Source organism: Seriola aureovittata, chromosome 2 (assembly GCF_021018895.1).
Source record: "Seriola aureovittata isolate HTS-2021-v1 ecotype China chromosome 2, ASM2101889v1, whole genome shotgun sequence".
Classification (NCBI taxonomy): domain Eukaryota; kingdom Metazoa; phylum Chordata; class Actinopteri; order Carangiformes; family Carangidae; genus Seriola; species Seriola aureovittata.
In genome coordinates this window covers 27433031-27456077 of record NC_079365.1, presented here as the reverse complement: position 1 = coordinate 27456077, position 23047 = coordinate 27433031, and the positions used below count along the sequence as shown (strand labels likewise).

General features: G+C 42.4%; 1 protein-coding gene across 2 annotated transcripts in view; it reads right to left on the bottom strand.

Annotated features, from left to right (window-relative positions):
- The window catches only part of LOC130176231 (E3 ubiquitin-protein ligase RNF123), a 122142-nt gene that overhangs the window by 8187 nt on the left and 90908 nt on the right, over nucleotides 1-23047 (bottom strand). For both annotated transcript variants that reach the window (XM_056387191.1, XM_056387185.1), the window contains exon 38: nucleotides 17175-17269. In XM_056387191.1, the coding sequence (XP_056243166.1) occupies nucleotides 17175-17269 (95 nt within the window). The remainder of the gene's footprint in view (nucleotides 1-17174; nucleotides 17270-23047) is intronic.

The following is a 23047-nucleotide window of genomic DNA, read 5'->3' as shown; positions in this document are numbered from 1 at the left end:
ATCTGCAGAAGACGCTTCCAGGCTGGAATAACAATAACTGGAGGTTTCTCTGTGGACACTGTTCTGCTGACATACATGTCGTTTCTACAAACTGAACATCTACCTCACTAGTATTTACTATTCAGACAGAGAGGTATCGGTCATCGGTCATCAACATCTGACCCTCAGACAGAAGGAGAAGAAGAGGAGGCCACTAAATGTTGAGCTGCTCCTTTAACCATCTCAGGATCCACCTCAGTCAGTCACATTAATGAATAAATAAATATCTCCACCCTACATAAACCTGGAGTAACACCACAAATGACTTTCCTCCTAGCATCTTTAGCCCCAGTGCATCATGGGAGATGTGCGTTAACACCTCAGGTGCAGAGGGAAACACGTCGGCTGAGGATTTCAACGTCACCATCGCACCCGCTCTTCACACTCGCGGCCTTTTTCCTGCTCGTCTGCACTTTTCATCCCGTCTGTTCACTTCATATGTTTTCACAACCGTTCTTCCCGCTCTCCCTCTCGCTGCATCACTTCCTCCAGTCAACACTTCATTCTCCCTCTTTTTCTTAAACCGTCTCTCTCTGTCCTAACGTCTCCTGTCATCATGTCTTTGTTTCAGATACTTTTCCTCTCGTCGTCTTTAAACTACAAACGTCTATTAACTCATTTTCATTCTTTCTTGAATAAAATATTGAACAAAAATTAAAAATGAAAATTATTCCTGCTCATTACACTGGATAAGACAATTCAGACTCGAGTACCAAAGGGGTTTTAATTACAACAAACACAGTAAAACCACAGAGTCTGATGCACACAGGCCTTGTTGACTCCTCACAACACATGTGTGCAGTGTAGGTAATGTCTTCACATCGTAGGTGGCCAAAGATAATTCAACACAACTCAACCATAAAAGGAATTATCAATACCTGAAATATGAAATGTTCAGTGTAGGCAGTATTGAAACACTCTTTGTGTGACGTTTGTATCACATCGATCCATGTAAATCCTTTCAACCACAACCACAACATCCAAACCGTTTACACGGCAACACATGGTGACGTGAGCAGCAGTCAACACAAGGCAGGTAACGCTAGCATTATTATCTACTTTAAAGACAAAATCTGTCACAAATGAAACCATTCAAGATCAATTTGATGTCATTTGCCAACAAATACAGGTGTGTATCTACATTCAGTGAATGTCAGGCTTCAGAGACACAAGCTGCTGTTGGTAAAAATAAAACCCAGCGAGGAAAAACAGCCACAGTGAGATGCTGCGGTCACGGACCGCTGGACATCAATAAACCAACTAAACCAGCAGCGGAGTGTCTCCAGCAGCCGTGATGGAGCTGGACTGCACTTATATAGCACTTTTCTAGTCTTAGAGACCATTTAAAGTGCTTATTCACATACTCATACACTGATGGAACGGCCATCAGGGGCAATTTGAGGTTCAGCATCTTGCCCAAGGACACTTTGACACGCAGACTGGACAGGAGCCTGGGATCGAACCACTGACCTTCTGATTAATGGACGACCTGCTCTACCTCCTGAGCTGCACCGACGCCTGTGGGCTTTATAATGCCACAGATATGGGCATAATAATACAGGCATACCAAAACATACAAGTCTAACTAAATGCTTGTTTGATTGAGTCAGCATTCACCTAACATAGACATATACTGTGCACTATGAAGTACCTGAATTAGCCCTAAAGGCTTGAATATTAGCTTCAAGTCAAAATAAATTATAACCACAGTGTGAGGAAACTGTTTAAACCCCAACAGAAAAATGTAAATGTAAATGTAAAATATAATAAAAGAATAAAGATAACGCTTGCAATTTTCTTCCAAAAAATGACCGAAACGATTAATCAACTATATGGAGAAGCTGCTGGAAGCACGACCATCTCAGCAGGGCTCCATCAATCAGGCCTTTACGGTAAAGTGGCTGGACAGAAGCCACTTTGAGTAAAAGGCACATTACAGCCTGCTGGAGTTTGTCAAAGAGCATTTAAAGACTCTCTGGTCTGATGAGACAGAGGCTGAAGTTTGAGCAGAGCCCCAAACCATCACTACAGTGAAGGATGAATGCAGCCAGATACAGAGAGGTCCCCGAATGAAAGCCTGAGACCGAGGCAACGATTTCACCTTCCAGCACAACAATGACCTGAATCAGGCAAGACAACACTAGAGAGGCTTCAGGACAAGTCTGTGGTCGAGCCAAAGCCCAGACTTAAACGCCACAGAACATCTTTGGAGAGACTCGAAGACGAAAGTTCAGCTGCTTCTCATCCAATCTGACGGAGCTTCAGAAGATCTGCCAGGAATAATGGGACAAACTGCCCGAATCCAGGTGTGCAAAGCTTGTAGAGACTTACCCAGGAAGATTGGAAGCTGGAGCTGCTGCTAAACCGGCTTCTACCAAGAACTGAATTAAGTGTCTGAATATTTCTGCAAATGAGAGATTTAAGTTTTTGATTTTTATAAATTTGCAAAAGTATCTAAAAATATGTTTTCACTTTGTCATTATTGATTATTAACGCATCTCACACTTTTACTTTTTGTCTTCAGACTCCGCCCCTCTTTCTGTCCTCCCGTCTTGTGTTTCCACACAGCGTGCAGCTGTTAACCCATCAACACCTGGATCTGCCACTGTCGACTCTCTGCTATGGAGACCTGCAACTTTATCCATGGTGTTTGTCGCTAGGTGATTTTTTTTTTTTTTTGAGAGTGAAAAAAATTCGCTCAAGGGTAAATCTGACCCCAACCTGCAAAGTTGGCAACAATGCAGGATGTAGACGCGGTGTGAATATATCTGAACACACAGCAGAGCAGCTGGCAGGACTCTGATGATAAATTACAGATGTTATCAGCCTCACCAGATGTTGCTGTGGTGCTGTTTTGTTGTTCATCTTTAAAAGGAGTTTGAAGGAGAGATTCACCTGAGTTCATGTTGTCCAGGTGATGGACAGAGCTCTCTGTTAAAACCAGCTGGGGAGTCGGTGTGGACGCAGACTGTTTACACATGAAAACAGTTTGAAGATGCAGACGTCTTACGGTAGATGTCTTATTCTCCTGCCTCCTTGTCCTGTTCCCTCCACTCCATTGTCTTCCTGTCATGTCATTAGCTGCACCCTTTGCTCCTCCACCTTTGACCCTCGCTCCATTCCCTCATCAATTCTCATTTCTCTTCTGTTTCCCCGTCTCGCCTCGCCTCCGTTAATCCCCTCCATTCAAAAAAGAAAAATCAATCTTCTTTGCCTCATTCTGCTTATCGTCTCTCCTCTCCGCTCTGCTGATTGTCTCTGAACAGATGAACCTTTGACACCGTGTTCACTTAAGTCGATCTTTATTCCCTCTGCTTTTAGTTTTTCTTCAGCTCCCTCATTTCACAGAGGCGTCATGTTTTCCAGCTGTCAGCCTGAACCAGAACATCTTGTCCTGCAGCACTTGAGACTATTGATGAAGAAATTATCTTCTGTCGGAGTCAATGCCATCTTTGTTTTCCAAAATCAACTCAAGTCTACAAACTAATCTGTGACTTCTCCTCCATCATATTCCCTCTATTCTCCCGGGACTCTGACAGTTTGTGTTTAACATTGACATGTCTGACAAGTACATGTGGTGGAAATTGTATTTTTCTTTTCTAGCTTGTTATTTTAAAGCTTTGTTTTCAACACTTTAATTCTTCGATATAAAAAAGTTCCTGTTGACAGGTCTGTCCACACCTGGACAACATGAAAGCAGGTTCATCTCTTCAAACTATTTTTCAATTTAACAATTAAATAAACAACAATAAAACAGCATCACAGCAACATCTGGTGAGGCTGATAACATCTGTATTTCATGGTTGTGACATTGTCTGATAAAATCAACAGAAATCGGCAGCGGTTACACGTAAGTGGCAACCTCCATGGCTGAAAAGTGGAGCCAACCTAGGAAGTGTCCAAAACTGCAGTTCCTCAAATGGCCACCTGAGGCTGGCTCCAACAGTGAGTCAACCCCCATTGACTCCCATGTTAAAATGCCCGACTTTACAGCAGAAGTGAACATGTTGACAGCCTGGTACAAAAAACAGTTTTGGTCTCTAAATCTAATTTCCTCCTTCATGACAACTGTACAGAAGCGAATTTTTATATAACTCACTCGTTTAAATTTCATTAAGGCATAAAGTTATACATAGTTGAGGGCGTGGCCGCTTTGAGTGACAGGTGTATGCTTGGCACGAACCCCTTTGTCCATTTTGCCCAATTAAAGCCACATCTAAATAAGGTCTGCACATCTGGATCTGAGGATGTTCTTGTGATGTGACTCGACAGTTGGATCGTGAATCAGCAGTCGTGTCTGTGGCTCATTAAAACAGGTGTCCTGCCTGTATCTGGCTGCTTCTGTGGTTCATGTTGTTCTCACAGTCTCACTTTGAAGTCTGAGCTCTGAACTTTCTCCCAGACAGCACTTTGTGACACAGCCGTTTCATTTTGGTTTCATCAGACGTCTCTCAGCAAACCTCCAGGTGTGTGAAGAGATGTTTAAACACAGCTCAGATTTGTGAAGTGCTGCACAGGATTGTTTTTCTCTATCACCTCCCAAACACGATCAAGTGCAATCTGTAACTCTGGCAAGAATGAGCCTCAGTTACCGTCCCAACTAAATCCCCTTTAGAGTCTGCAGAGGTCCAGTTTCTGAACAACTAGCTGCTACAAACAACATCACAACACTGGGGACAACAAGCTTCACTTATTCAAAGGAAATTAAAATTTCTTTAAATTAAGCTCTAAAGGAGCAACCGACTGTACTGTCAGTAATGGCCTGAATAAACCATTATATCTATTAAGCTGTATCTAGAGCACCTTGCAGGAATATGTAAGAATCAAAGTGTAACAGAGCTTCAGTTGCTCAAAAATCCTGCTGTCAAACACAAGCTCACGATTGTAAGCCTTATATCTGAACATTGCCACTGTGCTCAGTCCCCTTAGTCAGACAGAGTTCAAAGGGGGAGAGGAAGTGAGAGGAAGAAGAGAAGAGAGAGTGAAGGATGAAGAGGAAACAAGAGAGTGAGAGACGGATGGTGGAAATAAAGAAAAAGAGAAGACAACAAAGATCTGATTTTATGGCCAGTGGAGATGAAAGTTTTTGGAACTGCTGTTCACTGCTGAGGGCTATCTCATCACTCACACACACACACACACAAACACACACACACACACACACACAGCAGACAGAGGACAAGTGTTTCCCTCCAGTACCGTCGTCAGATGGACACAGTATATGCGTGGATGGATCACTGAACCTCAAACCAACCACAAAGAGACACAAAATAATCACAAAGAAACAATGACCACAAGAGAAGACATGTTGTTTGTAGTCCTTTTGTGTCTTTCAGTTTGGGCTCCTGTGTAGGAGGGTGGGGGGCTTTTTTCATAATCTGTCCATGAGTAATTAATGTGAAAAACAGAAATGTCAGCCAACGTCTGTTTTGACGTTTTGTTTTGTTTTTTAATTTTCCCTTTTTTGGTTTTCAATTTCCTTCTAGGAGAAAAAGAATCTGTGAAAATGTTTCTGCAGCGTTGCATCTCTCCTTCCTCCACCACATCAGATTAATATCAGTGTTTACTGGGCCAGTGCAAACTCTAGCCGTTATTGCACATATATAAAAATGTGTAGGTAGGAGTAAGATGCATAAAAAATATCTGTGTGGACCTGATTTATCATCACAGTGAACACTGCAGCAGGAAATTCAACTTATGGGAAAAAAATAAAAAATAAAAATAAAGCAGTTGGTAACACTTAAAGTGACAGTTGGGGTTATTTGACGAGAGGTTGTGTGAGGTACTTATCTACAGTCAGTGTGTTACCTGCAGTAGATTCAGATTAGCACGTTGTCAGTTTAGAGAAGCAGTTTAGAGAGTTTAAGTGTACGCTTCATTTTGAATATTTTCACTGCTTATCTTGCCGTCACACAGCCCTTTCCTTTGGAACTACATTTTCCTATCGGCGCCACTACCGTATTCATACGCACAAGCACACCTACGCGTCCTTCTTTCTGACTCAAAACAACTGCAGCATAATACAACGTAACACAGTACGTGTCATATCAATTAAACACCTTTGTTTATACCTTGTCTTTGTTTTGGTGTCCACATCTGCACTAAAGTGACGGTAGTTTGCAACAGGCTGAGTAAACATCCCCTTGGCCTTGTTAAAAACTAAACTCTGTCTGTCCGTCTGTCTGTCCTCTCCTGTTACTGTTTGTCCTTCCTGTGTCAGTGTCACAGACTCTTCAGGGAACGATCAGGTTTCTGTCCAAACTGAGGAGACAGAAACTTTAAACTACCGTGCCCTGTGTCCTTCCTTCCTTCCTTCCTTCCTCCTCATCCTCACATCTGTGTCTTTAAAATGTTCAAACTTCCTCCAGTTCACAGCTGAAATATTCAGTCTGAGGTTCTCTGAAGCTTTAAAGCCTCATTAACCTTTAAACTGGTTTCTTCACAAAACACAATGAACCTGCAGACTGTCCGACTCCTCACATTGTGTGTGTGTGTGTGTGTGTGTGTGTGTGTGTGTGTGTGTGTGTGTGTGTGTGTGTGTAATATGTTGCTGCAGGACCAGCCATGTCAACTCATGATAAGTGACCTTTGTGTGAGTCTGGGAACCTGATGGAACTTCTAAATTCCAAACATGTATGTGTGTGTGTGTTCATGTGTTCATGTGTGTGTGTATGTGTGTGTGTGTGTGTATGTGTGTGTGTGTGTATGTATACCACCCTGTGGTCAGTGCCGAGACACAGACGAATGATCGACATTAGTGTTGAACAGGAGAGTCTGAAGGTGATGATGGGAAGTGAAAGGATGTAGACAGATGTTGACCTCTCGTCTCCTCCTGAGAGGATGAATGATGATAGACAGACAGCCGTAGGTAAGTCTGTCTGGTTTTTGTTTTTTTTTTGTCTATATGTATTTTATTTAATTGTATCTATTTAAAATTTGTTATATTATTATTATTATTATATATTATTATATTTGAATTTATTTTATTTTCGTCTTTACAAAGATTGGAAATATTGTTTTAATGTATTTCTGTGCCTCATATAAAGCACTTTGAATTGTCTCTGTTGTTAAATACATTTTAAAGTTGCCCATGTCCTTCAGAAACTGTAGAAACAGCAGAGACTTTAAATTTCAGCTCTGATGCAAGCACCAACTTCGGCAGCAACGTTCTCATCGTTCTCATCATAGTCAAATACATTACATTACATTTACTCATTTGGCAGATGCTTTTATCCAAAGACACTTACAGGTGAGGGACATCACTAGAGCGTCAGTGCAGAAGGAAACCTCCGTGTCGGTGCTAAGCATTAGAGAGCAGGTAAAGAAGTACAGTCAAAGTGTATAGGATTGCCTTGTGTGTAAGGACGGAAATGCCAGACGACATTCCTTGGAGAAACACAGTGGCCGAGAAGTGACTGGAATTTTATTTTGGCAACCATCTGCAGCCAGTGTGGGTCGATGGGTCGTGGCGTGATATGTCTCTTTAAAGGCGGATCGAAGACCAGACGGGCTGCCACATTCTGGACCATCTGTAAGGGTTTCACTGTGCGTGAAGAGAGGCACGCCAGAAGGGCACTGCAGTGATCGAGGCGAGAGATAACCGCGGCCATGACCAAGAGCTGGGTGACGTGCTGAGTCAGGTAAGCCCTGATTTTTTTCTGATGGTGTACAGTGCAAAGCAGCACGACCCGGTGACGGATGCAACATGGTCAGAGAAGGAGAGCTGGTCATCAACCATCACACCCAGGGGTCTCGTGACCTCGGCTGGGGTTAGACATGACAACAGTCCAAAACCCAAATACAGACATAACCTGCCATGACATACAGTGTCAGCTGATTCAGAGAGACTGTCGAGGGCAGGAATAAAACAAATATCACAACGCAATCTGTCCTATGCAGGGAAAACATAGCAAGAGAGGTCAGTATTAAAGTGAATGTGTGTGTGCTCGCCCTGCAGGCCGCATGTGTCCTGACAGCAGACGGTCTGAGAACAGGCGGGGTCCAGAGGAGGACGAGGGTGATGTGATTGGTGGAGGAGCTCAGGGAGCCAGTGATCATCTGAACCCTGAGATAACAGGGAGGAGAGGAAAATGTGTCTGGTCTCGGGTGAGTCGAAGGATGCCAAAAATAAAGAAGTGTGGCGGCTTGTGAAGGAGAGAAGGGCAAATATCAACAGCATGGGTGAAGGAGAAACACAGAGAGGGACAGATGACGGGGGATTATCATGATGGGAAGGGGAGGGGTGGTTTAAAGGAGGAATCATGAGAGGCAGAACAACAGAAAAAGAGCTGTAACTATCGTCTCTATTAATCAGTCAGTTCTTTTCTTTTTTTTTTTTTTATCAGTCTACAAAACACGTCCCCCACAAGTTTTCAAGGTGACGTCTTCAAACGTGTTTAGTCCAAACAACAGTCCAAAACCCAAAGAGACACACTTTACTGTGACAGAAAAGAAACTTTATTTGCTGCTGATGGCTGCAGGTATTTAACTGAGAAGCCATTTCACATATTCTACAATCAGCTGTGATTGATTATTGGGGGAAAAAAAAAAAACAGCTTTTGTGTTTGCCTCAGCGAATAAGCCACAAAAACCTGCCAAATCACCTGAGCAGAAAGAAACAAAGTGAATGTAATCTGTTGACTCTTCAGTTTCAGAGTTGTATGTATCATTATGCTTTGTTTTGTGGGTGTTCAGAGTTGTGTGTTGAGCTTGAGACAGGCGTCAGGAAGGTTTAAAGCGTCTGCACTGTAACAGTCTGACTGTATATTCTCCTAAACCCTGCTGAGTGTCCGGCTGCAGCTGCAGACTCAGAGCCGCTGACTGAGCAGAAACCAGATGGAGCTCAGAGTTGTAAAAGAAAAATATTACAGACAGGAAAGTGACAAATGAGACCAACTATCCAGGAAGCAGGTTTCTTGCTGCAGCACTAAAAGCACGACTCTGGAAATTTCAGTATTTTACCATTTTTAAATTACACGCTTAAATATTGAAACAATTTTACAACATGTATAAATCAAAATTCTCATTAAATTTCTTTAAATTTATTCCTTTTCAGTCAAACCACTTCACTTTTTTTTAGCTAGACAAACACAATTTTTTACAAACTTTTACTTGTCTCAAAACTACAAAACTAACTGTGATGAAGATGAAGGACTGGAACAGTTTGTGTTTTCTCTCTGCTGAATGCAGCGAAGTTGGTTCATTTACTTGGAGCCAAAACAACTTTGAATCTACAGAAAATGAATCAACAACACTCTGATAACTCATTCAGTCATTTTCTCTTACAAAAATACCAAACAATCCCTACCTCCAGTTTCTCAAATACGAGTTAGTGCTTAATTTCTTTGTTAAATGTTATTGTGAATTAGATATCTTTGGATTTTGGACTGTTGACCGGACAAGAAACAAGCAATATGAAGACGGGAGATTTTTGCACATTGTTATGAGCATTTTCACTATTTTCTGACATTTTATAAACCGAACAAAAACACTCTTTAGCTTCAGTCCTAAGACGATTTTGACACAGACCCTGTATGATAAAAAAAACAAAATAATATTAACCTAAAGTCCAAGCAATTCATAATTACCCAGGAGCTGCTGCTGTGCATATTTTTTGACTAAATGTTTTATTTATTTACAAGCCACATGCTAATTAAGAGCCAAAAAGCCATGAGTGCAAAATGACAGAAGAAAAACTGCGAACTGAACATGACCGGGTAAGATGGCTGGAGCCCCTCCTTCAGTTTTTCAGCTGCCGACTCCCACAAAACAATACTGGACTCTTAACTCCAAGTAAATTACATCAAAAACATGAGAACCCAGTTGCTCAGAGAGATTGTCGGGGTGATGTCACCCTGGCAGTAAGGCCAGCAAGAATAAGTCTTCTGTGGCACGCAGGAGCCGACAGCCGAGATAAATCATTCAGGAGTAAGGCAGTTACAGATACTGGAGTAGTCAAGGATAATATATCTGACAACTGAGAGGAGAAGAGACCCCGTTACAAAAACGAGCAACAGGCAGAAACTCAGAGAGTATATCAAGGAATGTACCAAGAGCCCCCGGGGTAACACTGGGTACATCGGGCATCAGCTGAGAAACCCATCAAGTGCCGCCCTCTGGGTGCAAGGTAAGTCCTGTGAGCGTAGTTCAGGTGCATTTGTTGGTGATCGGAGGCCAGCAGAACATTAGCCCAGACCAAGCCCCAGTCAAGATCAGGTCTAAGTTCTGGGACGTCTAAGGGCCTTTTAAACGGACTCAAGTAGGGAAAGATCAGAGACCAGCGTCCTTGTAAAGATCTCTAAAGGTATGAACACATTTTTCGCCCACTGGGAAAAACTAATAAGCCTCCCTCCTAAATGTAGTTGGTTGTTGTTGAGTCTCAGGAGTTGAAATGCCATGGGCATTAAAGAGAACGTATTTTCCGGGAGTTTGGCCAAGTGTGGATGACGTGTGTAATAAGAGGGCCGAACCGCAGCTGACATTATTTGATAGAAATGTTGGCGTGAATGACATCCTGGTTGTCTCTGCTAAAATATGCCGGGACACCGCAGCCTCGGGGTTAAACCAATTAATCAAAGGCCTTAACAAGAAGGACCAAAAGTATAATTTTCATTCAAATTTTGAAGATTTATTTTAAAGTTTGGAACCGTCAGCCCCCTCGTCCGGCCTCCTGTGGTGGGCAGTGGATAATTTGAGTCTGGACCGCTCATTGTTCCACATAAATAATAAGATTCTATTGAGATCCCTGGGGAACATTGTTGTATGCGCTTGTATAATTATGCTTCACAGTCTGGTTTACGGTTGGGAATATTTGGACGTTGTGTTTGGCCATGTGGATGTCTGCAGAGAGAGGCTGATTTGGCAGCTTTATTAAAGCTGATATCCATATTTTTAATAGGAAGAAAGAAGGAGACAAACAGCAAAGTGTCTGCAGGACACAAATGAAGCCGCCGTGATTGTACATTTGGTTCCAATGTGTTCTTTTGTCATCCACCGTGTCCAGTTTTATCATTTTAAACCCACAATCAGTGAACTGTCTGTAGCAGTGTCACATTGTGCAGAAAGGAACACACAGTGTCTTGGGTGGAAAAGGTCAAAACCACTGATGTGTGAAGAAAAGATAAGAGAAGAAAAGAAGAGTGAAAAAGGGCAAAAAATTAATTCCTGTAATCCTGAACATGAAAGCATTTGGGTGAAGCCGACTTCTGTCCTCCCTCTCGTCTTTCTTTGTTACTTTTTAATAGTCAGGGTCAGTGGTCCTGCTCCTCAGATTAACAGCTAGACGTGTTAGACATGTCGGTTGCTGAGTGTAAACAGGAAGTCAGGGTGATGGGTCTGTTAGCGCTGACAGCAGCAGCGCTGGTGTAAGCAAGAGATGTCACACTATAATGTTAAACTTCCTGGATTTGACAACCAATTTAATGAAACCTCCTTTGATAGAAGATGCTGACTTAATAACAGACACTCACTTCACTGCCTCTCATTCAGACTGAGCTGCGCTGACACTTGAAGCTGTAGTTTTTCAATATCTGGCACAGTTGAGTTTTTTCCTTTATAAAGACTTTGACACAACTGGAGATCAAAAGTAATTTTCATTTCTATTAAGAGGAAAAGTCGAAAGCTGGAAAAGTTGTGGTAAAAAAAAAAAAATAGGAAGACATATATCATTGCCAGTATCTTAAATTTTGGGGTTAAAAAACTATTCGAGGCATTATTTAGTCAGAGGAAAACAGTTCCTACAGTTTACACTTCATTTGTTTTGCTGCTGTCATGATGTTTCTGTGTTTTAAAATGCAGCTTTCAGCCAAAAGCTTTCTCTTTTGTACTGAGTGATGTTACAGAAACATATTATATTACATATGTTAAAATATTATTCCTTATTCTATTATTTATCTTTAAAGTTAAAAGGGTTCTTATACATATCCTGAGAGATATTTAATTTTACATTTGTCAGTTGTAAAGTTTCATGATATAAAGAGTGTTTTCTGTCAGGCATTCTGGGTAATACACTTTCTATTTCTTACTGTGTGTTTCCATCCACCAGTTTTTTTTATTTGCATTTTCAGTTGCAGCTTTTAAATGAATCTTTCGGTTAATTCAATTCAGATCTGTGCTGTTCTGTTTCAGAAACGTTACGAGGGCTGACCTCATAAAATCGTTGTTCAGACTTTAATGTAAAAATGAGACCAACATGTTAAACTGCCATCACGTATGAAAAGAGGTGCAGGTCAGAAAGGGTCCGACTGCTGTAGCAAAGTGTTGAGGTGTCAACTTTTCATCTTAACTGAACCACCACATTTTAAATTAAATTTGAATAATAAATCATGTCCAGTAAACTGATCAGGTGGAACATGGAGTCCACACCTCTCAGCTGTAAAGCTCAGCGGGTTTAACACAAAGGTCAACACATCGGTAGTCATCAGACAGCAGCTCCTGTCTCACACACATTAACACACATCACTCTCTCTCCCCGTCTCTCCTCCTGTTTATCCGTTGCATTCATTGTCTCTCCTCTCGTCTTTCTCCTCCTCCTCGTCCCCCATCCATTTAGAGGATAATCATTGGATCTTTAACACTCCGGCGCTGTGGATCTGGTTGCCCTGACATCCCAAGCTGTTGTCGTGGCGAACATAAGCAAACAAAAAAAAAGTGGTATGTTTACATTTGTGAAGCTGCGCAGTGTATCTCTGCACGCTCTGTGTGTGTGTGTGTGTGTGAGAAGGTGATAATTGTGTATGGAAAGATTCAGAGAAAAGAGCTACCAACACTTAACCAACCTGACAGCTTTTCAAACAGTCTAATGATTTAAGAACACGCCGGCGGCTGTAGGTGGCATCTGCGGGAATCAGTCCCGTCCGAGGGGACAGATACTGAACCAGGACCAGCTCAGACCCCGACTCTCTTTCTACTGCTCATGCCTTCACTCTGGGTTTCTATCTCTGAGCTGAGGGCTTAAAAAGAAAAGCAAGCGTGGGTCTGGATGACTGTGTTGAATCTTGATTATTTTTTCATGATTAAAAGTGATTTTTTTTTTTTTAAGGTCTTCATGTGCAAAACAGTTGAGCAAGAACAATAAGTTTGCAGCTGAACTCTGTGACTTTCAGATGAGAAATACCGACAGATATTTCACACAGAGGCACAGGCCCCTCAAGTCTGTTCAGAAATTCATACATGGGTCCAGGTCTCGCTAAGTGAAACATTATATCACTATGAGTTATTGTTATATACAGCTGAGAGGTCCTGACAAAAAAAAAAGACATGACCAGCAATGAAAAGGTACTGGATTATATTCTCTGCAGAAAAAAGGCCTTTAAAAGTCAAACACTGAACCGCAGAACCCCTGGGCTGGATGCAGGGTAGTTACAGAAGAGGGTCTCCCAGGAGGCTGGGGGGGGGGGGGGGGGGCACATGCTGATCGATGGAAAGAAGAGAAAGAGCAAAGGAAAAGAGTAATTTGAGAGTAAAATAACACCCAAGAAGTGCCCTGGGGGGCCCTTGTCGCCATGGATCTTACCCAGTAATGCCACAATTTGTGTTTCTATACTTGTGAGGATCCTCACTGAAATAACCCATAACCTTCAGCTAAATGTAATTCTAACCTTAACTTTAAAACGAAGCCTGAACTTTCAAACAGTCCTTTGAAGAAGTGAAACCTACAAAACAGCAGCGTTACTCTCCATCTCTTCCCAAAAAAGGATCCCTCAAATACCCCCCGCCCCCCTCATGATAAAAGGACGATGGATTGCCATAAAAAATACAAGAACTCTTGTAGTTCCCCTAATAAATGTTTAACAATCAGATAAAAAGTTTGGGTTACATAAGACATAAAAGGTCCTGGAGATTTTTCTGGGTAAAACACAGCTGTATGGTTTCAGATAAACAAACTATTAAATGTGATCCGCTCAGTCCCCGTCTGACTCTGCCTCTAAACAGCACCTTCAGATTCACATCAAAATATCACGTGGGCTCGAAATGATCAAAGATCCCTACAAAGTCTCCACACTTCCCAAAATGCCTCTCTGTCTGCTGTATGATCAGCTGCAGTGGTTCTGACACCAGTGCACCAGTGATGTGGTCAGAAGTCATGTTGTGTTAACCAATAATTTGAGACCATTGAAGACTGTAGTTTTGCACAAGCAAGGTAAATATTGCCACACTTATTAAATCGCTGGTATTTAACTTTTATGTTAAAGAGCAGGTTGATGACACTCCCAGATAACCGTGTGCAACAACAGAAACAACAGACGCAACCACAGAGGCGTCCACATTAAACTGTACATGTACACATACAGAAAAATCGCACACATCAGTATAACAGCCTAACACAACAACAACACAAATGACCACACACAGCCACACTACAGGGCTGCAGAAAAGATAGCTATTAGAGCACGACAGGTATCTGGAAGTTTGACAGCGATGTCGATATTTGAGAGTTTAAAAAAATGTGATAACATAAGCACATAACATAAGCAAACAGTCTGAAACCGAGCCCTCAGATTAGTCACTGTTCTCTGGTGGAGACACTCTGTAATGGAGACACTGTTGTTAAATGATCTGAATCATAGTTTGACATTTACTGTTACTGATCAGCCAACACATACACAGAGACTAGAATATCTGCAGTGAGCTGATACCAGACGATGTCGGCCCAGCTCCGGCACATTTCACTGCTCAGCGCCTGGAGGACGCCGTTCGTCTGGGACTTAACTTTACATTCACGACTTCATGAAGTGAAGTCTGATGGGAAAGATACTGGAGGTCACGACGCGGCTCTCTGTGAGAATCACAGCTGAATTTGAACTTGTCGTAGCGTCGCTGTTGTTGTGAGCCTGAGAATCGAGCAAAGCTGATTGGTTGATTCAACTCCGCTGAGGTTTGAAACAGAGATAAAAAAAAATTTAAAAAACATAAACATACTACATACGAGAATAAAAAGAACCAGCAGGTAAACATATCTGAGTGAAGCCTGTGCTCTAGAGATTTAATGATTGACCCATGCCAGGCTTAAGAGCAGAGGACTGAACTTCTAGCTTTAACTTACACGCACACACACATGCACACATAATAGATGGAGTGAAAAACCAAAAACAAATTCACCGGTGTCTATTCAAGACTAAAAATCACTGCTAGCTCAAAGACATGTACCACTTCTGAGTCAGAGTGACTGGACTGGAGAATAATTTCCAATCATGTGGCAAAACCGTACATTAGAGTGAGAGCAGAGAGCAGAGAGCAGAGAGCAGAGAGCCTCCCCTCTCTGCAGAGGACCATTAGTGAGTTTGTAGAAATACAGCTCAGGCTTTGACTGTGTTTTATTTTCTTTCCTTTCATCTCTTTCTACAGTATTTCCTCCCAGAGTCTAATGAAATACACAGAATCTATTGTCCATTACATCGCCTCTGATATTACTGTCGCAGAAGTTTGAAATACTGACTCTTGAAGTGTGACAAAGCAAAAATATGATTTATAAATCTCTCCTCCATCTCCTCCCTCCCTCGCTCCTCGCTCCTTCTCCTTTTCCCTCCTCCTTCCCTTTATCAATAATAAATCTTCTCTCTGGCCAGTTTAGCTTTGTGGTGGAGTCGACAGGGGAGAGTAAAGGATCGGGTTGCCACTGCGGAGAGGAAGAGCAGGACGGACAGGCGGAGGAAATGGGTTTCTCCTGACCAGCTTCACCCTCAAGGGCAACAGGATCAGTTTGTCCAAACTGCTGACTTCAACCGGGTCTCATGAAAGAACAATTTTTGTTCTCTTCTCCTAAACTTCTGACTGTCCTCTGTGAGGTTTGTTGGCATCAGATTTATCAAACCCTCTTATCGTCCTCCTTCTCAGAGTCCTAACTGAGTCAGACTGTTCAGTCTCGACACAAAGACATGAAACACATGTTGATATGATTCAGTGTGACTTCCACTTTCTGTGGATATCCTCATCTCATGTTTTTAAGTTTTCTTCAGTATCACAGTAATCCAGTGAGAGTTGTCTGAACATCCATGGCTGCACTGCAAACAGGAGCTGATCACAGCTGATTCAGCTACCTTTAATGGGACAGTTTGAGGTTTGATGAGTGTGAGTTTGATGTGAGGAGATATAGGCTGAAAAACAGTGCTCAAGTGTTAGCCCACAGCTACCACAGTATCAGACTTTAAGGACACCCGGCATGCCAAATCAACTTTAACCTAAACTAAGTCCAGTTAGGCAGAAAGAACAAATTTTGTTCATAGATACTGGACTTTCTCTGGTGTCACTTAGTGAAGATGAACCAAAGGCAGAGCTCAGTACCTGCACTCTTTAGGCATCAGGCATGGTACAGGACGACACCTTCATGTATGTATCCTGTCATTCTACAATTAAAAATTTTGTAGATCTCACTAATCTGAAAACTTTGAACCCAAGTTTGTAAGACCTGATCTGACAGCAGCTCCTCAGTCCGAGGCCCAGCGCCACTGTTCCCATTAGGAGACACATTTACTGCTGAGTGATATTTAATAAGGATAAAATCATCTCACTGCAGTCAAGTGTGTAAAGGTCGCTCATAAAATAAAAAAGGTCACAGCTCAGGACTACATACTATGTGACACCGTGAGCCTGGTCTTTGCCAGTAATCTTTAGGGTTGAATAATAAAACTAGAAAGGCATCAAAATAAAGGCGTTACAAACAGCCAACCTGAAAACTTTAAACCCTTTTTTTTAACTTTGCTATTCTTGCTCTGTGCCTTTGCAGAGCGGTGCTGCCTCCCACAATATCAGCTTCTCTGAGACAGTTAAATACTGAAGAGTTCCTGCCTGAGCTCCTCTGAAAACAACTCTTTGTTTTGTACTCTATGCTAATGATGGGTTGGAGATTTATCTACTTTGTGCTGCATACTAACCGAGTGACTGACAGCACAATAACAATCTGAAACTTGAGTTATTATAATTTTCCAAATCTGTCAAGACAAACATAAAACACACCCCGCTTTTACTGCCAGTTAAACCCAGAGTTTAAAACACATTCAGGATATGAGAAGCAGTAACAAGGCACTGCTGAATGAGTCTTAACACTCGCTTTAAACGCAACAACAGTTTGTTTTGCTATCATGAGACAGCAGGAGGAGGATGTGCTGATGTTTGCTCACACATGCAGTTGTACTTACAGCTGTGCTGGCTGCAGCCTGTTTGGACTCCTCTGTGAGAAACGCCAACATCAGCTCCACCTTCTGTTTTTCCTCCTCGCTGATGTAGTCTGTGTCTGTTGGGAGGAAACAGAAACACACACACATTAATATACAGGATTATGAAAAGTCTACATGCTGTGTTTTTTATGGCAGCTTCTCTTCAGACCAAAGACAAACCTAGTCGGATGCACTGCAGAAAACCAATTTAATTTACCTTGATAAAGGCTAATTGCTGTTACTTCCTGTCCTGTCATACTTTGCTAACCAACCCTGACCACACAAAACATTTACACACTGTGCAAGTACCATATTTTCTTCAAATGACAGCTTTACAACGCGGATTTAAATGTTAATCAGTGAAGAACGTGATAAGTTTTGTAGGATGTGCAGACATGCTAGCGGTTAGCTTTTAGAGCAAGATCTGATTATTTTAGTTCTTAAATTCTCGGACTTACCATTCATTCATCAGAGCCTATTTAATAGGATTTTTCCTTAGGTTTATTCTACCACTCTGCAGCTTGAAAATGAAATATAACCAGACCATGAGTCTCCAGCCATGCTAGCAGCTCTGTGTGGTCTTTCACAAACTTATCTTGCTCCTCCTCTTGACGTGTCTTTATTGGGTTGATCTAGTTTTAATCAAGTTTGGCCAAATCTTGCTTTTAAAGTAAAACTCCAAATAAACCAATAAAACCGGACTTTGTGATCCTTATCTAGACAGCTGACCCAGTATAGAGCGCTGCTGTAATCACTGCTGTGTAAGCTGATCTGAGGTTTGATACTGGACTTGTGCAAGTCAGGGAGACTATGAATGACATCTGGGAAACACTGCGCTCCGATTCAGAGATCTTGTTACAGCCGAAGCACCAAATATAAACCACAAAGACAAAGGTGAAAGAAACAAGTATGTCACTGTTATCTAAGCCAGCCACAAAGAAATGCAAATAATCCAACAATCATTATTCATTTCACATAGAGTATCTGATTCTGCTCAGAATAGCATCCTTGTCGTACACTGAGACAAATATAGGACATTTCCTACAGCTGCAGTCAGACTGTATAGAACAATCTAGACACACCCAGGGATCACACACCATTTAACTTAATTTAATTTAATGATTGCCAAAAGATTTACCAACTCATCTACCCCACGAGTCCTGAAGACTGGTCTTGACTTGGTTGCTGGTCTTTAGTTCCAAAAAGGTTGAGAACCTCTCGCCTAAATACTAGAATCGACTTTTCAGACGGCAGCACGGTGGCGCAGTGGTTAGCACTAGAGCCACACAGCAGGAAGGTTCAAGTCTGGTCTTGAGAACTGACTGATTATTGGTCTTTAGAGCCAAAAAAGGTTGAGAACCCCTGGCCTAAATACTAAAAGCAATTCAAGCAAATTCACCTAGGTTCTAGGTCTAAATTGCCTGTGGGAGTGACTGTGAATGGTTGTTGGTCTCTACATGTTCCCCCTGTGATTGACTGGCGACCTGTCAGGCCTGCCCAGCTATGTCAGTAGCAGCAGCAATGTCAGCTGGGATTGAGCCAAGCCCCCAGGCGACACTAGAAGGGTAAGCAGTATGAAGAATGAATGAATGAGAGCGACTTGTCAGAGCTGGAACATGCATTAGGCTGTTGTTACTCATTATGGAAGAAGCTGCAGGCTTCAGCAGGGGCTTTTCGGGGGTTCAGCTTCAGTGCTTCAGGCTCCACACCAAAGCAAAACTTCTGGTGTGGGTAGAGTTGGTGGACAAAACATGAAGAACAAATTGCAACTGCACTCAAAGGGGGTTTCCTCAACCGGACGTGTAAGGCAGAGTTTTGCCCAGGCTGTCTTCAGTGAATATGCTAACCTTCAACCTGCTAGAAACACAGGAAGTGGAATGACCAGTGTAAAGAGCGCACTTTATGACCTCAGTGGAAGAAGTGGGAACGAGGTAGTTGTGGGAGTCGCTGCCTCTCTCACTGCCTTTCTCTGAGGTCAGTGATGTAGCTAGAAGGCTCCACTTAACCTCCCTGACTCATGATGGGAAGATGGAACAGAGGATCAACTCTTCATTCCTCCCACAGGAAAAAGACAGCTCAAGAGACTTTGTCCATTCACTCCACTCAACATGCACCTTGTGAAGCTAAAGAAAGCTCACGACCCTGTGCTCTGAGTTGTCATGTCACTAGTTTGTACATCTTGTCAAACCACGTCTGAAGGTGAAAGGTTTTCTATCTGTAGTGAACTTTAACACACAGTCTCCCCTGGACGGCCATTCACGGCGTCGAGCTCAGTTGTTCACGTGAAAAGTGACAGATGCACGCAGCTGACAAATCACTGTTTCTGTAGCTGTTTAATCATCTAACAAGGAGCTCTGTTGAAGCATCATAGGACCTTTGAGGGGCCACTCGCCGATCCAACGGGGCTATTCCTGTCCCAGAGGCAGGTGGGTAGAGTCCACAACTGGCATCGCCTTGGGGGATCCCCAGCTGTGAGGTGACCAACACCCCACTGCTCTCCGCGATACCACTGGCTCTGGAGAGAATGATACTGATTCTGTAGCTGTGGACATTTCAGCAGGACATGAAATCTGTGATGTGCTGTGCCTGTTTTATCTGTATATTTTTATTTATTGTCTGCAATGATGTAATCAAGCAAAGTTTCAGTTTCCATTTAGTTTCACTTTTTACGCTTGCCCTGTCTCTTCTTTCCTCTCCTTCTTTATTTTCTGAAGAGTTAGTGAAGCTTTTAATTTTACATCTTGAAGATAAACAGACAGAGATCGCACCTGAAGCAAAACGTGCTGATTTGTGATAAACAGACCACATCTTGTAATGGGAATCTAATGGGGTGTGAAAAGGAACATTTCACCAGTTAAGTGAGGCATAGATTTCGATTTCGAGCTGTCCTCAAATAGGAGAGCTGATATTTAACTACAACACCAAGTCTTTAGATGAGGGTCTGGAGAACAGTTGCTGCCCTTTCATGCTGATTGAGTCAGATGTTTCCCTGTGGAAGTTTTCAGGGCATGTCTCACAGGGAAGAGTACCCAAGGCTGAACAGACATATCCCAACCAGCCAGGGGAAAACATTTGAGGGCATAACTGTGAAGGACATCTGAGCTAAGTCTGTGGCCTGACTGTTAGATAACAGGCAGAAAAAAGTATTAATGTAGTATACAATAACTGGAACCAAGGCAGAATGTTGATCATTTTAAAAGTTTTCCAAAGAGAAAAAAAAAGTCCAACATTAGCTCTTCACTGACATAAACCAGGACACTGCTGTGATCAGGAACAGCATCCATCACTGATACTTTCCTGATTCAATTTACCAACCCACTGGCTTCGTCCACAGCCTCATACAGCCAAAGCGTACTGTATATGAGAGGCTATTATGCAAATGCAAGGTTGGGGTGAGTCCTTATAGTGCAGGTCACAGCTACGCAGACTGCAGATCTCGTCCATGCACCATTTGTAAAAGAGAGGCTGTTTTCTGTTTGTTGTAGAGAAAAGCAGCTCTGTATTTATCTGACACTTGAGTGACAGTTATAAGCATATTGCTTATATTTAACAACTCCAGAGCCATCAGTCAGGTTTTCATCTAAATGCATCACAAATATGAGCAGTATTTCTAGAATCATCAAAGTAAAAGATGAGTCAAGTTTTTTTTCCCTCCACTGCTGTTGTGTGAATATGGGTTGATGGAGATAAACAGCTGGTGAAGCTGATTCTCCGGTTGCTGCCATTAAACCACTGCAGAACAAGATGGTCAATAAAAGAGCTCCAGTCAGAGCTCAAATGGTGGAAAATCCATGTAGAAAACATGTATTAATGTGAAGAAGGTTCCAGTCTCCTCATCAGGGCTCCACACAGACCCGATGTTTTCTCCTCTGCACTAGAGGGGGTTTTGTTTACACTCAGAATTTCTCATGCAGAAATTGAAAACGTGCATAAAACAGGTGGATGAGAAACGTCTCCTTAAAAAGGAGTGAGGGAAATATATTGTGTGTAGAAAAGACAATGAGAGGGTAATACAGTGAGACAGCAGTCGTTAGCAAACTTAGATAAGACACAACATGATCTAGAGCATCTAGAGCAGAGGTGATGATCAAATCCAAGAACCCAAAGTCAGCAGCATGTGAGACAGACTGCGAGCAGGATGTCACTTGTCCAGTGAAGAACACAGCTGCTCGCCTTCTGAGCGTTTTGAACTCTCTGAACTAACTATAGCTCTGTTTATTCACACTGTCAGTGTCGGGTCTCCCCGTTAGTCCTCGTCAGCCAAGAACCATCAGATGCCTCCTCCACTCTACGTGATTGTGAAGAACGCTTCTGTGGTGTTTGTTGCACAGTCGATGTTTTTACTGATGGCATTGAAATTACACCTGAGCGTTTTAATGCATGTGGCGGGAATAAGACAGAAATGCACACGCTGTCCCTGCTGAACTCCCTGATAATAAATCCTGACATTTTCATATCCTGTACTACCTTTTACTACCTTGCTTCTTTTCAGGGAAGCGTTTACATTTCTTATTCTGATAACTTCGCATCAGGCCTTTAAAATGCTCTGATACTCTAAGTGATGCCCTTTGCTGCATGTGTCTGATAGAGGAGTGTGAACAGTGATAGGTGACCTACATGAGCAGAATATTTCACAGTCTCTTCACTCTTTCCCTCATTTCGCTTCTTCTTTCTCCTCCTGCCTTCATTTATTTCTCTCTCCCTTTCTGTCTCTGCACACATTGACTCTTTTCACCCTCATCATCGCTGCAGGCTTTACTTTTCAGAATCAGTCAGTCCACACTTTGGTTCAGACTGAAATGTCTTTACTTCACTTTAAAGGCCACACGAGCAGAGTTGGTGGAATAGCTGCGCACAGACTCAGCAGCAGGATTAGAGATGAGAAATAGGTGGAGGTTCAGAGTCCTTCTAGCAGCAGATTCTTAAAGCAGGTTGTTTTAGTGGTCAAAGACCTGTAGCCCCTCCCTGAGGGTGGGAGGGGTCAGAAAGGAGTTTCTGATTGATTGTTGTACAGTGATTCAACGGACAGAAGTGGGGAGTCGCTCGTAAACTGTTGACAGTGAAAACATGTTAGAGGCTCAGCAGTCAGGACTTAGATCATGTCACAGCAAACTCATCAGCTCATCAATCAATGAAGAACATTGTAAAAGAAAAGATCAATGCCTCAGCTAATTCCTGGAAGTTTTCAAAAGATAATAAGAAAAAGATGACCTTTGCAGAAATGCAAATGAGCTTGTTTTTCTGCAGGCGTCTTTTGTTTCATCTGGATTCTATTTTCCAGAGCTCATGTCAGAATAATGTCAGAGTTAATAACTGTTGTAGCAGAGGATTACTGTCAATTCAAAAAGGCTTTTCCTGGCATCAAGAGAAAAGAGCCTGTCTCTCTCTCTCTCACTGTCTCATATTCTTCACCTCATTCTTTTCTTATTGGTTTCTTGCTGTGTACTTTCACTTTACAGTGTAACACTACCAGTATCCATCTGTTTAGTCTGCTTTTATCCATCTACACCTCTCTCTGTTTTTGTCCGCCCTCCCCCCTGTTGTCTTCCCCTCCGTATTCCTGCAGATATCATGTGTAGCGATTGTCATCTCTCACTGCAGATCAACATGGCAGCTCTCCAACGAGCCAATATCACAGCCTAGACCGGGGTGCTACCACTCCTCTGCTGAAAGAGGATCTGTCTGATTGCAGGAGGGGAGGGGAGGGGAGGGGGGTTATATGAGGGGGGAGTAAATGGAAAGACAAATCGAAAGCCATCAAGTGAGAGGGTGAATATATAGAGAGAGAGAAAAGAGATGAATAAATGGAGCGGAGGAAGGGAAGAGAGTTTCTCCACAGAACGTGTTTTTCAGCA